The 16,263-nt window shown below is 40.5% G+C and overlaps 1 protein-coding gene across 6 annotated transcripts in view; it reads right to left on the bottom strand.

Annotated features, from left to right (window-relative positions):
* Positions 1-1,104: 1,104 nt before the first annotated feature.
* Positions 1,105-16,263, bottom strand: part of nalcn (sodium leak channel, non-selective) — a 111,787-nt gene continuing 96,628 nt past the window's right edge. For all 6 annotated transcript variants that reach the window (XM_089002275.1, XM_089002278.1, XM_089002280.1 and 3 more), the window contains 17 exons: positions 16,079-16,185; positions 15,874-15,994; positions 15,689-15,787; positions 14,787-14,880; positions 13,689-13,795; positions 13,540-13,614; positions 13,331-13,450; positions 13,182-13,250; positions 11,064-11,212; positions 10,892-10,985; positions 9,070-9,202; positions 6,166-6,281; positions 5,856-6,013; positions 4,846-4,996; positions 4,614-4,763; positions 4,408-4,525; positions 1,105-3,097 (listed from right to left, as the gene is read on the bottom strand). In XM_089002275.1, coding sequence (XP_088858401.1) covers positions 2,955-3,097; positions 4,408-4,525; positions 4,614-4,763; positions 4,846-4,996; positions 5,856-6,013; positions 6,166-6,281; positions 9,070-9,202; positions 10,892-10,985; positions 11,064-11,212; positions 13,182-13,250; positions 13,331-13,450; positions 13,540-13,614; positions 13,689-13,795; positions 14,787-14,880; positions 15,689-15,787; positions 15,874-15,994; positions 16,079-16,185 — 2,004 coding nt within the window. In that variant the 3' untranslated portion in view covers positions 1,105-2,954. The remainder of the gene's footprint in view (positions 3,098-4,407; positions 4,526-4,613; positions 4,764-4,845; positions 4,997-5,855; positions 6,014-6,165; positions 6,282-9,069; positions 9,203-10,891; positions 10,986-11,063; positions 11,213-13,181; positions 13,251-13,330; positions 13,451-13,539; positions 13,615-13,688; positions 13,796-14,786; positions 14,881-15,688; positions 15,788-15,873; positions 15,995-16,078; positions 16,186-16,263) is intronic.

Raw genomic sequence — 16,263 nt, 5'->3', positions numbered from 1 at the left:
AAAACTTCCAGGCCAATTACCAAAGTGCCTTAAGTAAGCTGCGGACATGCATGATGGGAAGTAAGGGTGGAGAGGGGTGGGCAGAAAACAACAGGCCCCGTATGAGGTGGTGTCTTACGCGGAGGCAATTAAAAGACACAAATTATACACCATGCAGGGTCCAAATGAGAAGAAAAGAGGAAAGGGGGAGCTTTGATGAACTGGTTGTGAGCATTGGAGAGCTTAAGAGGCGATGGTGGCAGAGAAGAAAAGGGCCAGAAAAAAGGGCCAAATTAAAGATAGTTGATTAGCGCAAGGCCTGATGTCACACTGTTTCCCAACAGGACCATATGGCGCTGGGAGAACTCACTTGTCGAGGGCCTGGAATGTGCCACGAAAAGTCAGGATTTCTCCAGAGTGATTGGGCGTCCCACCGGCAGCTGATTCTCTGCTGTGCACCCTCATGTTCATTATCAAGTGAGGGCTCATACAAAATTACTAAGCTTTTGAATGGACAATCCAAGTGCCTGTGTCCTTTAATGGGCTAATTATGGGGTCCTCGTTATCGGGAAAATGTTCGCCTCTGCTAATGTGATCACATTCGTCAATTAAGCTAACCTAGAAAGAGGAATAAATATATATCCATTCATCCATACTCTAATCTTCTCAACCTTACGAGGGGCACGGGTGTGTTGGAGCCTATACCAGCTCTCTTTGGGAAGTTGTGAGGGTACAGGCTGAACTGGTTGGCAGGCAATTGCATTGCACACATTGATGAACAATCATTCACACTCACACCTCAGAATGATTTTGAGTCCTCAATCAGCCTGCCTTGAATGTTTTTGAAATGTAGGAGTAAACCAGAGTACAGTACTCGATTGTCAATGCAACCAACTTTATTCCTTGCATTCAATCATGGTCACAGTTTGACACTATTATAATTGGATGAATACATTTCCGTTAATAAAGTTAGATGCGAGTATATTGAATATAATGAAAGTCAGAAAGACAGACAGGTCATTCTGTATGGGAAGAGCTTTGCATGAGTTAAACATTGCGCGAGGCCTATCTGACTCTCCTGAAATGCTAATTAAGGAGGTCATACTTAATATACAAGACTTTATATGTTACAGAAGGTGTTGCTGTTTTGGTTAGCAACTGAGTCCTCTGAAGTTAACATTTTAATGTATTAACTGATTTGAACTGATACGTTGGGACAGGGGTCGGGAACCTCTTTTGATGATTGCATATGGCTCGCCGATAAATCTAAATATATATTCTCGTTTTTTCGCCGTTCATTTCCTGTTGGGGCTGCTGTTGGCGGGAAGCGCATTTTTGATTGGATGACACTGACCTAGGTTGGCGGAGAGCGCAATTTTGATTGGATGATACTGGCCGTCATGTTGAAACAGGTAAACGCCCCCTTAAATGAGCCTGACGACTACACTTTAGCTTGAATGCACCGGAGCATTAGCCTTTGAGGGAGAAAATGTTCTGATTCTAATTTGCAATGAAACAATTCCATCGACGAAACGGTCGAATGTCAGTGACATTTCAACAAGCCCCATGTTGACGTTAGCATCAATATACTTCTGCGAGAAGTATATTGCAGATAGAAAGTGTGGAAGTTTATGAGGCGTGTGCAGGCTAGCTAGCGGTAACTTCGCCTACAGACCTGATTGTTTGGCTGGATATTTACCAATCACGAGGAACGGAATATCATTCAACGGTGAGTACTATCACAAAGTTATTTTAAATAATACATTCTGACATTTTGTTGAAAAGTGGCCGCGTGTGCGTGAGTGTGTGTGTGTGTGTGTGTGTGTGTGTGTGTGTGCACGCGCCCGCCCGCGTGTGGCTGTCACTGAAAAACATTTCTAAATATTTTACTTTTATGGCTCTCTTAGTCAAAAAGGTTCCCGACCCCTGCGTTAGGAGTTACTTGTTCAAGTAGTCATTTGGGTGTCTTCAAAGTGCATTTTTCCCTGTATGAAATTCAACTCAATTATCGTGATAATGGGCTGAACAAAAAATATCAACTTATCAAAGTTCCGTTCACTCGCAAATGTGGCCAGCTCTCACCAGAATGCTGATTTTCACCAATTTGCACTGCTTGTGTCCTGCGGGTGGTGGTCCATGATGCGTAAAAGATCCCTCATGCAGCTGAGCTTGAGGAGGTAACAAATACAATAAGTTATGTGAATATGTACAAAAAAACGACAATTCTCCCTATGAATGCCTATGGAGAGTAAGTTTTTAATTAGAAGATATATTTGTACAGCAATTAAATTACATTCAAATATCTATTCTTTTCTTGAGAAAACACTTCTGAATAATAGCAGTGTTTAAAAAAAGAGTAAAGCTCAGAATTTTACGAATAGCTTCTATTTGCATACACACAAATAAAGCAATACACATTCTGATCCAAATCAAATTGAATAAAAGTGAAGAAATTGAATCACAAAAGGAATTGAAGGCATACGGACCGTTGCTTTAAACTGCTGCATGTGTGTCGCAAGGAGTCAACTTCTGCGAACAATCAATAGCTACTATGGAATTACACTGGAAATACATTAAGACTGGACAAGGATGTTCAGCGTGATGCTCTTGCCAGTATTTAAACATGTTGCTATTATTCCGATCATGACGTTGCTCAGAAGTGTGGAACCATAAATAAATCCATATGCATGTGATAAATAAAGGAGAAAGACCATGAAAGGAGCCTTGCAGCTGAATACACAAACAAGAGCAGCTTTCCCTTCATTGATCCCGCATGTCCTTGCCGCTCACACTTGCCAGATGTGACTACAAAGGAACATCCGCGAAGGACAGGAAATACATTTCCCAAAGGTATCAGCTTGATGCCACTGTTTGGCCAAAATACTTTCTCGAGATTCAAAATATTATCTTCATTGATCCGGTAAGGGATCGACCGAAAAAAAGAAGAAAAAAGTACATGGAGTGCCGGGATGCACCTAAATGTCAATGAGGTCGTCGCCGCTCTCATCGCTTTCCACTGTTAGCTGACGAGTCCACCACTTCTTCACCTCTGACCCCGATGAGGCCTCGTCATTGACAGGGTTCATCTTACACACGATGGACTTGACGCTGGTGCGACCTGACACACACACACACACACACACACACACACACACACACACACACACACACACACACACACACACACACACACACACACACACACACACACACACACACACACACACACACACACACACACAAATACACTTCAAAGATTACTTTAGAGAGACAATTTAATCAGATCCCCCCCAAAATGCTCCTTTAAAACAACGGAAAAAAAACCAAAACGATCGGCCTGCATGACATTGGGGAGAGGTTTTCAGGAGCAGTTCCACTGTTACCACATGGCCTCGAAACATTGTAATAGAAGAACGACCATACAAGCTCTTTTGAGTTAAAACTGAGAAAATGGACAAGAGGCTTTGGTGTAGTTCACTAATGTTCAAATTGAGAATTCCCATACATGACGTGGGAATGATCATCATTTTTTTTTGCACATTTATGGTGTGCGTACGTAGGTTTGATTGATGGGACCCCAAGTGGGATATATAAAATCCAAATTAGACACTTCAAGCAAATGGATGGATAAATTATTATATTTTCTCACACCAAATTTAATGGTGACATTTAATTTCTTTCACTCTTTATAATCATGTTTAAAGCAGATTCTTTACTTACAGACAGTGTATTATAGGTGTTCAAATACCTGACAACTATAACACCTATACCTAGTTCATACCTATAGGTATGAACACCTATAATACACTGTCTGTCAGTAAAGAATCTGCTTTAAATTAGATATCAAGTAGACAGGATGAACTTAGTACAACGATTATAATCATGTTGTTCAGTCTTTTTGTCAATGCTTATTTTGCACAGCTCCAAGTATTGAGAATAAATTAAACTGGATTTTAATTCAATCTGTGTTGATAATCTTGCAGGTTATCATGAAGCCAGTGTAATAATTCTCCTGAGATTTTACAACAGTATTTTATTCTTGAACATTATTAATTTTCTTTGTTTGTACGTGGGTGACATCTTGTGCAGATGGAATCATTTATCATACACATTACTAAAAATCGAAATCAAAAGAATGTAAACTCTGTGATTGATGCATTGTAATACACAAAGCGCGATCATTGGGTCGTCACATAATTAATGTATAATCTGATCAAGTTGTTAAAATTTAAGAGTTGTCATGAAAATACAAACATTGACTAGTATAACACAAAATGATGTTTTCTTGGATATCAATCTATTTCTGGCATATTTGGCCAAAACACGCATGTACGTCATTCTGTTATTGTATTTCAGAACTGCCATGCCAAGATAAATTGTATTTCCAATGTGTCCTGTGGAAACAAATTGGGGCACCCGCACACACACCTGCAGGCAGCCGCCACTGTCCCAGCTTCCTCTGCGGTTTGCCCAGATCGGAAGAGTCCTGCCTGTAGCCTCCTCTGTCGGACAAGGTGGGACTGAGCAGCTGCTGGAGGCCACTCATCTAAACAAGGGCAGATCCTTTGTTCAGTGGTCACCTGCAGATGATGGTGTAATGTGTCAAACTGGGATGCCCGCAAGCAGTCTTTTACCTCAGGCTGCGAGGGGTTGTCTGGGTTGTTGGCGTTGTGGTCTTCGCTCGGCACGGTGGTCTCGATGCTTGGGGGATTGAGGAAACGACTCAGCTCCTGCTGCTGGCTCTCTCGCAAGCTGTGGATGATGCTACATGACTGCTGCTGCTTCTGCAAACAGCCAGGACAAATTGTCATATATGTGTACATGCCGAGGTGGCATCGCTGGCTGCCGTGTTGGGGGGGAACTCACCGCACGGATGCGTTTGAGGCACTTTTTGAGCCACATGCGGATGGTCTGCTTGGCGACCTCCTCTTCAATGGTGTACTCCAGCTGTTCCCTGGCCAACAGCTCCTCCAGCTGGAGAGACTTGCGAATGTCCACGGAGCGGTAGGACAGCATACTGCCAAAACACGCAAAGGTCAACACAAAGGCACAAAATACACATTTCAAGTCTTATCCAAAATTAATTCAAAAGCAACACTGCACAGAAATAAAGTCAAAGTCAAAAAGTCAAAGTCAGCTTTATTGTCAAATATGCTAATATGCATGACATACAGCACCGATGACATAAAGACACTACTGTTATTTTTGTTGATGTTCATTTTAAATAGAAACATATACTCTCGGGTTGGTTGATTTATTATCAACATAATGTACGTTTTGTTTTAATCTAACAATGCGAAACACAAGAAGAAATAGTTGGTCTCGCTGACATTTCACATTGAAGCTTTGCAGTCAAGAGCTCTCTCTCACCAATCAATTTAAATTGCGACTGACAAATTCAAAATGTGCTTAACATTTATTCAGAAACAATTTTATTGAACTTACGAGCACAACTTTTTTATTTGAATCATTATTTACAGTAAATGGTTTGATCAACTGATCAAAATGTGTATCATGTTAAAGTGGCTTATAATAACATAAAATACCTTTTCGGGAAAAAGGCTGATTTTTCAACACCTACTACACACATGTGTTTTTATGGTTTAGTGTGTCTATGTTTATTAACTGACATCAAAATGGATACAACACGCCTCAGTAAAAGGCATGTGATTTGTCTCAACCAATTGAGTGGAAACAAGAAATAAAATGAATAGTTTACAATAAGAAAATGTAATACAGTAGTATGAACAAACACTGAATGAATTAGAAAAAAAGTTCATGTTCAGCAATACCTTGCTATTATGAATTTATTTTCCATGTTTTTCTTTTCAACCCAAGTGTTCTACATGTTTTTTGCTGCATTTTGTCATCGTCACCTGAGCACATCATGGAAGGTGACGTCTCCTCCACTGTGTAGTCGCTCCATCTCGTAGCACATGTGCTTGAAGAGCAACTTGTCTTTGTCCAAGTCCACCTCCAGCCTGCCCCTAAGCAGACGCAGCAGAAACTTCACCCTGGATGTTGGGATCACGCCCTGCAGGAGAAGGGGGAAAAATATTACTCCAGACTCACTATAAAATGCTGATAGCACATTTTCTGAGAATACCGGCTGCTTTTATGTCGCAAAGCGGGGGCTGACGCTACACGGATTCTTCAATCTTGTCCTCATGCTATGTAATTGCTCACCTCCCGCTTGTCGTCTACCATGTTCCAGATGATCTGAAAGTGTCTCAGGTCATTGTAGCTCAGCAGCTGGTCCTCTTCGGTGGAGTAGAACAGGGAGAAATTCTCAACGATAATAGCTGTATCGCAAGGACAGAAATACAGTATTCCACTTTAGATCCTTTGCAAGATCCAATTCCTGTTTATTCAGCTTTGTTATTCTACTCCCTTGTTTCCAATATGATGGCTATTTTGCAAAAGTAGCAGAGCACATCCATCACTCTTGTGGTGTAATAACTGTAAGTGCCATCTGTGTCTACTTTATGAGCCAGAGGGAGCCAGATCGATAAACGCAGCCCAACAAACCACCGGAATTCAAGCTGTGCACCTCATAAATTTGATCCTGGCTATAGACTTCCTATGTGGAGTGTGCATGTTCTCTCCCTGACTGCCTGGGTTTTCACCGGGTACACCGGTTTACTTGGCGCAAATGGTTGTTTGTGTTTGGGTGCCCTGCGAATGTCTTAAATGGTAATAGATATTACACTCATAAAATAATCTTAGTGGTCGACGTGTTAGCACGTCAACCTCACAGTCCAAAAAAAGGTTGTGGGTTCTCTGGGCTTTCTGTGTGGTGTTTGCATATTCTCTCTGGGCCTGGGTGAGTTTTCTCCGGGTACGCCACTTTCCAACCTCACATTTCAAAAACATGTATGGCAGGCTGATTGAACACTCTAAATTGTCCCTAGGTGTGAGTGTTAATGGCTGTTTGTCTCTAGTGTGCTTGAAATTATCTGGCAACCGGTTCAGACTGTCCAGCTGGCTATTGCCAGTGTCTGAAACTCTTGACAAAAAGTTCGCGGACACCAGGGCAGACAACTCTGAAAAGTTGCCTGCCCCATTTGTCACAACTTGAAACACAACAAGACGACTAATCACAAAAAAAAACATTGTTGCAAAGTATTAAGGATTTTTTTTTTATTAAGAATGAACCTCCTACAAATTTACCCTTGTTTAATTTATGATAATTATCGCTTGCTGATGATTTTGCTCCAGTTGTCGTTTGGCCATACAATGTTCGGCATGTTGCACAATGCAATGTTTGCGTTGCGTCCTCTGCTACAAGCCATGTGAACTCCTCTTTCCACGATGCTTTTAATAATAATAATAAAAAATTTAATTTCTAAGCACCTTTCAAAACTCAACAGGACACTTTACAGTCACGGGATAATGTTTTGTAGCGTCATACATTTTGTTAGCTTCTTTTGAATCTTTCTTCTGGGGCTGAAGTTCGGTGCATATACTTTGGAAAATGATACACAAATGCACAAATACTTATAACGTTCGAGAAAGTCCGGAAGCACAAAGCAGGCTTCTGATTGTCTGCCGTGCCGAGTATGCAAATTGCCAAACGAACCGAAATTCTGAAATTTTCAAACCCAACGAAGATTTCGAAATCGGAAAATTTTATTCGAAAGATACCGAAATCTTTGTTCAAACGTTTGCTTTATTGAAAAAAAGCAAAAGTTTGATTTAAAAAAATAACTTTTTTTTTTTTCCAAAAAAGTTTTCGGGCTCCCGGGCGGAGACGTTTTGTAAGTTGTACGCCCGATGTAAAAGTTGCACGCCCCGCACGTCCGGGCAGACATTATTTCAGGCTAATGCCATTAAATAGCTCCAACATGCCCTGTAACCCTTGTGATGATAAAATGGTTCACAAAATGGATGGATGAACAAAATGTTTATTCAAATTTTATGACAATATATAAAATGTTATTTAACAGTAAATATAATGTCTTCCTCTTCCGTACATATTTTACCAGTTACTTAAAGGACAACCGACGTCACTTTTTTGTTTTTTAACTGACACCAGAAAAACATTTTCTAGCATCTAAAATACCCAAAACACGCAGTATCATATTTTTAGTCAAATGCAAAACACCAACAAAAATGACTTAAAGTGTCCAAAATCTGCAAAAAATTGAGTTGCGAATTGGGCATTTTCAGAAAGTCCTGCCCCCAGTTCGTGATGTCACGCCAAGATGTCTTGCATTGCTAGAGAATCAAAACATCAGCTTCAGATTCGGAGAATATGCTTTCTTGTTACACATCCAGTTATGAATATGATTCAAATAGTTCTGAAGAGGAAAGCATACATGTTTGCAATCGATTAAATAATTTATTTTTGCCATTTTGAGGCAACATTGAGGGAAAATCTCTCACCCAAAAAAAGAGGCACAAAATGGCGACCTCCTGTGGCCACTTCCGTTTCCACAGGCTGATAAATTCCTTATATGGTGCTTGGATGCCCTCTTCGGGCCTCCTGGCGGCTTTTGGGTGCAACACGAGGTCCCCAGATCAAACAGGTACAGCAAAATACATTGATGTGATGGAAGGACCGCTACAATGCGTCTTTTTTACGGTCAAGGGCGGTCCGTTAGTGACGTCACGTACGGACTCGTCACCAACTCAAAAACAAGACTTCCTAAATATTCAGCGCGAGTCTTAAACCGTAAAATATAGCTATATGCGGTGGAATCTTTGTAAAATACGCTCAGTAGAAGTCATTTGAAGCCCTTTTCCAAATTATGGACACAACTTGTCCGGAGACGTCAGTTGTCCTTTAAAGATTGAGTCTGCAATAAATGAATTTAACCCATTTACACCGAGTGTGTTCATATGAACACAGATAAATTAATTAAAAAAATCTAAATACAACCACAACAGAGTATCAAATAGGTTCAAACGGAGTGTATAAGTAACAATACTATAATAATGTATAGTTAACAAAAATTAATGTGGCAAGAAACAACATTAATTCATTGGAAAATAAATTTAACAGTGTTCATATGAACACGCTTGCCGTAAATGGGTTCCTGTGGATACATTTGTGAGGCGTGATGGTAAAAAACAAACACATGCACTGACCAACAAGAAGGTTGAGCATTATGTAGGCTATGATGACATAGAAGGAGCAGAAGTAGATGAGGGCACCGGCATAGTTGCCACAGTCAGTCTCCCAATAGCGGTGCTTATCAGGGGTGCAAAATGGAGCCTGCACCTGAGGAAAAAAAATACATAGGCATTAAACTCTTAAGGTGCGAGAGATCAGAACAACACAAAACTATGTCGACTTAAATTAAAAACAAGATATTTTCTACATTAAATACTGTCTAAAATAATGTTGCAGACATAAAGAAAATTGTGAGCAGTGTATCCCTCCCCCACCTGGGTGGCACGCATCTGGTTTTTGATACTCTGTCGGTCAGATGAACACAACCTGACCGTCCATCACTGCAGTTGCACCTAATACGTATTTGTGTCCTAATCAACTGTAGATGCTCATATGAAATTGGCATGGATGGAATTTGAAAAATTGTTTTGAATTGAATTGAAAAAAATCTTAATAGCCCGTCACTAAATAGTCAGAATTGACCTGCAGTGTGAAAATGGCCTTGCAATCTCCATGTGCTGCATGATTTGATCGTACACTATGGGAACAGTTTGTGCTGCAGTTTTGTCTTGTGTCTTCTGGGAGGTTTACCCCACCCACCCATTTGTTCCGCACAGTCAGTCTCAATTCCTGACATTTTGTTGGATTTCATCCATTTTTGTTTGTTTGTTAGGAATTAATTAAAATATACCTGGAACACTATTATATTGTGATCATATATGAACATAAATTTGAAAGAGATCATATTTGGGCAGCTGCATGATTTAGAGAACATGCAGAATATGCAAAACATTTTAGCACTCTGTCCTCTTATGTCAAAAGAAAATAATAGGGAATGAAACTAACAATTCTGCAGATACTAAAAGGAGAGGAGTAGCAGTACCTTACATTGCAGGAGTTTCTGAAAAAGTACAGACTCATTTGGCAACACAAAATTTCTACTTATTTCAAACCGATAAACACTTTAAGGCAAAAATTAGTGCATCCAAAATATAGGCTGCCATATAAAAAAACAAACTAATGTAGTTTATTCAACACATTATAAAAATCAAAATTGTAAAGAGCAATACACTGGGGAGACTAAACAAATTCTCAAAGAAATACTTTACCAAGATCGCAGGGATAATACTAGTGGGCCTCAATCGGCAGTACATATGCACCTAAAAGCTAGCAACCACTCATTTGACGACAATGAGGTTAAACTCTGAGCGAAAGAAAATAGATGGTTTGAAAGGGGAAGCTATTTTCATAAAACAGCAAAATCCTTCACTAAACCGCCATGGTGTGGTGAGGTTCAATTTGGATCGTTCGTACAAAAGACTGCTTAGGCAACATATGCCTAATTATGCTGATGAGCTTATACCAGAGCAAATGGGGAAATCAGGCCAGTCGTAGACCTTATACTCTGCCTATATATAGACAGGACAATAGAAGTAATCAGTCAGGACAATAGAAGTAATCAGTGGAGCCGCAGGGAGTAGTCCTCTGCTCCCCCAACCTGAGAGCAGGCACCAGCCATAGCAGAGTCCGGCACCGCTACGTCTGGACAGTAAGGATAAATATAGGGCCAAAACTACCAGCAAGAATTTAGTTCGCTGACGAAGCATCTTGGATAAGAAGCGAAACGACACCTTCAAAGAAGTACAGATGACGGCTGAAGAAACCTTTTCATCGATGGACCACTCCTGTATGACTGAGAGCTTATACACAAACATGTAGAATAATAACTGATGCATATATCAGTGTTAAATGATCAATGACAGCGCCAGTGAGGCTCCTCTCTTTTTGCTTGCTTACCATGCAGTCGTGCATGATTTTATTCCAGTCTTCCCCGGTGACAATGCGGAAGAGAACAGTGATCGCTTGGCCTGCCGTGGAGAAGTTGGCGTGTCTGCAAAGTGATGGCAAGACAGACCAAGGTTCAGAACAACTCAATTTGAGCTGGTATGCAAGGCCAATCAAACCTTACCGGTTGATGTTTTCTCCATACTTAACAGTGCCGAAGAGAACGACGCCAGCAAAGGCATAGCAGAGGAGAAGGAGGAACATCCCCACAATGATGAAGAAGCTCTTGTACATGCTGACGACCACCGTCAACAACAGCATTTTCAGTGTCACCTGGAGACATTCGGTCACAATCATAGATTTCGGTCATTAATTGTTAGGTTGGACATTTGCGCTGGGGGTAGAGGGAAAGGTTCAGAAAAATATAATCACAGATTTATTGAAGAGCTGAAGAAATTAAAACGCCTCATGAAATGAGCAAGACAATACTGAAAAATGCTTGGAAACACCTTAATCTCAGGTTTCAGAGAAGAGAACAGCATCCAACCTCGATTGAAAAGCATTTACACTAAATTGGAATGTTTCAAATATTTATTCATCTAGCAAATGTGTGTTATCTACAGGCCGGCACGGAGGGAAAAAAATCTTTTTAAGGGTGATTTTGAATGGCATCAGAATCAGAATCATCTTTATTGGCCAAGTTCGTAGAACAATGAATTTGTCTCCGGTAGAACACACTGCACAAGTATCATCATAAACAAAAACATGGCAAATAAATATGGAAGGATATTCCTTATGAAAGTGGTACTTCTCAGGAACAACTGTGAGACAATGTGGAAAATATAAAGCAGACCTAAAGTGATCAGTGGTAGAATAAAATACGCTAACAGTTGGTGCAGTAAATCTTTGAACCATTTTTAAGTGATCAGTTGCTATATCTGTCGTAGAACAAGTGTGAAATTATGCAGATGACCTTGAGCACCTCAACGTGCCTTGTGCTGGGGATTAATGAGAGGGGTTCAAGTGAGTACAGAGCTGGAGCTACAACAGTGACGTGCAGTCAGTGGAGGCAGGCGAGGCAGTGCCTCACCTGTCATCATGGAAAGCTGTCATGGAAATATCAAATGAAAAAATAAATTAAACAGTTAGATGTATTTAGTGATTTGTACTTTAAAGTTCTTGTCCATTTAACTTCACCGTTTTAGGATTTTTTTCAAAATCGCTGAATTTATCGTTCAAATACTAAGTAGAGACGAGCGGTGATGTCATTGATGACGACAGTGCCTCACCAGCCATGAACCTCACCGCACGTCACTGAGCTACAATGATTATAACGGGATGCTGTTCCACAGGGTTGTGCAAAATTTCAAAGAGCCACAACACAGACTTGGGTTGCTCTTTCCAGAGTGAATGGCTAAAGGAAAGAAGCTGTTGAAGTGTCTTCTGGATTTGGTGCGCATGGATCAGTAGCGCCAGCCTGAAGGAGTAGCTGGAAAAGGTGGTGGACAGGGTGCGGAAGGTCCAGCAGGATTTTAGTACCCTTGTCTTGGTTCTTGCAGTGTGCCAGTCCTTGAGAGTGGGTAAGGTGGTGGCATTTTATTTTTTTCCTGCCACCCTAACTGTCCGTTGAAGCCAGTTTTTTCTACAAATACAACATGTGTACTACTCACTGGATTCAACGGACAGTTAGGACGGTGGAAAAAAATCATTGGCACCGCCCTACCCACTCTCGAGGACTTGCACACTGCAAGAATCCAAACTACGGCGCGGAAAATCCTACTGGACCCTCCGCACCCTGCCCACCACCTTTTCCAGCTACTCCCCTCAGGCAGGCGCTACCGATCCATGCGCACCAAATCCAGCAGACATTTAAACAGCTTCTTCCCCCAAGCCATTAACTCTTTGAACTCTTTCAACAGTAGCCAAAATGGAACTGAATAGTGCCACTTAGCAGTTTTTTTTACGACGATACTAGTGCAGCGTGTTCTACCGGAAACAAATTCCTTGTGTGTTCTACATACTTGGCAATAAAGATGATTCTGATTCTGATTAGCAAGCCATTTTTTTCTACCCAATTAACAATCGACATCAGATCTTGATTAAACCATTTACAGCATTAAAAATTGTAATCATGGATTCAGATTGTAATCAGGTTGATAGAGATGAGTGCTGTTTTTGTTTAATTCTCCCCTAAAAAAACAATATTTTGGTCCAACGTTAACGTGAGATTCATCACACAAATTGACTTTGATTTCTCTTGAAATAATTTAAATCGAATGCAAAATAATATAATAAGACTTACGTGCTTCCCACATATTGTGAAGAATCTGAAGACAATCACACAAGTGCCCATCATGTAGGTATATGCATTCTAAATGGAAAATAGCCACACATTATATTTCTGAAATGCATATAACCATGGCTTCATAGCATAAAATCAGTGGTTCTAACCAGGAGGGCAAAGTGAAGCACAATCCAAATGACACCCAGCGAAGTCACGAGCAGGTCATAACGATTCCGTCGACTCTGCCAGTAACCGGCTGGAGACATAGCTATCAGCTTCATGGTAACCTGGGCAACAACAAAGAAGGTGACCGCGTGAGTGACTATTGTTTTCACAATAAACCCCAATTGTAATAGATGTAACTGAGCAGCCTCACCTCCAGTACAAATATAAAAGTGAAAACCACAGACATTGTGGCGAGAGGAAATGTTACTTGGTCGTCTACATCCCACTATAATAATAGAAGGGTCATGTTAGTTGTTGCATAGTCATACAATAAGGTGTTCGACGTAATATAGTGTGTACCTTAACTGAGAGCAGCACTGACTGAGCTAATACCAGCACAGCAATGCCACGTTTGAAGAAAGGGTGTTGTGTGATGTCATACATCTTAGCCCGGAAACCCCCATTCTCTGTTAGAAATGTTATATTTATTTTAATCTTCAGTGGTGATTAAACGTTCAGTTATTCTTATATTGATTGATGGTGATTAAAGGTTGAATGATGGCAAATTTAAAGAGGCACTGGTATCAATTCAGCAGAATAGATGTACAGTATCCATTGTGTTCTCTTGATGGCAGTAAAGGACTGCTGTGTGAGTGAAGCATTAGTGATTTACAGTACAGTGAATTAAAAAATCAATATATGTACAGTCAGCAAGCAGACTGATTAGCAACTTGACATACGGGCCAGGAAGTTTAATTCTCCAGCACATTTCAGGGGTTATACGCTATCGTCATTCAAAGCTCTTGTTTTAAAATGTACTCAATGAATATGAGCTAATTTACAACCACTTTAATTACGGCCATCTGTGCATGGGGCAACCTCAGTGCAATGATGGTATGTCAGCAGGAGTACTACCATGAGTGAATGAGTGGTGCCAATGGGCTTTTGGATGAGGATGAAAAGCAAGCCGAGAGAGTATAATGTGGATTTGAGAAGTGTTAAGGTTTCCAATCAATAAGAGCATTTAAACACACTTTAAAGGTAGATCATTTAGCAATGACTCAATTAAAGTTGACAGTGAAATGCAGCAGAGGTGATCACAAGTCTGTTTTTGATCCATTCACAGCTTTGACATGATCTCAAAGACTGCTGTTTAACCTCATTTGGTTGCAATGGTGACACATGTTCTCAGAATAAGTTAGCGTGTCTTGACACAACTTCAATATTCACCTCCATTCACCCAGCCCCACTTGGAGAAAATGTACATCTAAAAAAGCAATTCTTTATGATATGCAGTGCTTGGATTTCCCCATGGTTCATACACTATACATCCAGACAATCAGAAAACCTTTATTCATCCCACAATGGGGAAATTTGCATTGCACATTCTGTGCTTCATAAGGTGGAACTTGTCCCAAAGTAATTCATAGTGAGTAAATGTTTAATAAATATGGGTACCTGGGCGAGGAGGTAGGTGGAGAGGTTGTGCTATTTTGAGGCGACTTTTCAAATCCTCCCATCGCCTTTGATCTACAGTCAGCAAAGCGGTGCCCTTGAAGGAAAAGGAAAATAAAGTGGAAGTGCAAAAGCCAAACGGGTGATAGAGACTTGTCATACCAGTCTAAAAATCACTCAGTAGTTATGTGTCAGAGTTTGGTCCGCAATGAAAACAAAAACTTTCTTGATTCCCGAGGGATTTATTTCCCGATCTGATTTAACTTCACACGGGTCCCAGGGGGTGCTGAAGCCTATCATGGCTATCTTCGGCAATAGCCAAGGAACACACTGAACCGGTTGCCAGCCAATCGCAGGAAACACAGAGTGCTCACACTCACACCCAGGGACAATTTGGAGTGCTCAATCAGTCTGGCGTGTATTTTTTTTGAAAATGGGAGGAAACCGGAGTACCCAGAGAAAACCCACGCATACCCGGGGAGAACATACAAACGCGACACAGAGTCTGGAGCGGGGATTGAACCCACACTTTAACTCACAGCTTGCTAACCACTTGACTACCAGGCCGCCCAGCCAATTAATATTCCACAAAGTTTTTTTTTTGTAATGATGATATTCTTCTAAAATTAGATCTGAAAAATATAATCATATGAGAAAAAAATAAAAGACTAATCAAGAAATAAAAAGTATGTTACTTAAGAAAAATCTGAATGTTTGTGAAAAAAAGTTCAAATAATAATAGAAGAAAGTTAATTGTCTAGAAAACAGTAGCAAAGTTAAATTTTTCATTTAAAGGTCATGATGTTTAGAGTACAATGCCATAATGTGTGTCATATCATAAAAATAGTTTAATTTTGGTGGCAAAAGAAAGACAGACCAATACCACACTGATCAAAGTGACTTACTTTGTTCTCATTGAAGTTGGCAATGACAACACCAACAAACAGAGTGAGTCCAATCATGCACCCCAGGAACACAAAGACGTGGATGTAGATGCCGTGGATCTGACCACAGAGAAGACAGCATGTATCCAGCTGTTACCACGTTGTAAAAAGAAGCCAAAATATATCAGATGCAGAGCATTCTATACCGGTCCAACACGGTGAATGATGACATCTCTGACTTCCACCCATCCTTTCAGCGACAGCACCTCAAACAACGCCAACATTGCATTTCCGACATTGTCAAAATTAAAGTTGCGGGGGTTGGCCCTGGAATTCATTATATAAATACATTAATTCCAAATTGTAAACAAAAAAAGCAGGAGTATTTGCAAAAATAGATTGCGATCGAACCAGACTCTCGGAACCCAGAATCCTGGCTTCTTCTCTCCAGGTTTCAGTTTTAGATTGAGGTTTTTGGAAACACTGACATTTATCCTGAATATACCATGACACTCGTCCTGTAACCAACACGATAGACATGGTTATAATATTGAAAGTGTGTGAAAATCACGGCATTCTTGTTTAGTTACCACCTC

Source organism: Hippocampus bargibanti, linkage group LG08 (assembly GCF_051943395.1).
Source record: "Hippocampus bargibanti isolate YZ-2025 linkage group LG08, ASM5194339v1, whole genome shotgun sequence".
Classification (NCBI taxonomy): Eukaryota; Metazoa; Chordata; class Actinopteri; order Syngnathiformes; family Syngnathidae; genus Hippocampus; species Hippocampus bargibanti.
The sequence above is the reverse complement of the archived record's forward strand: the minus strand, read 5'-3'. Positions and strand labels throughout refer to the sequence as shown.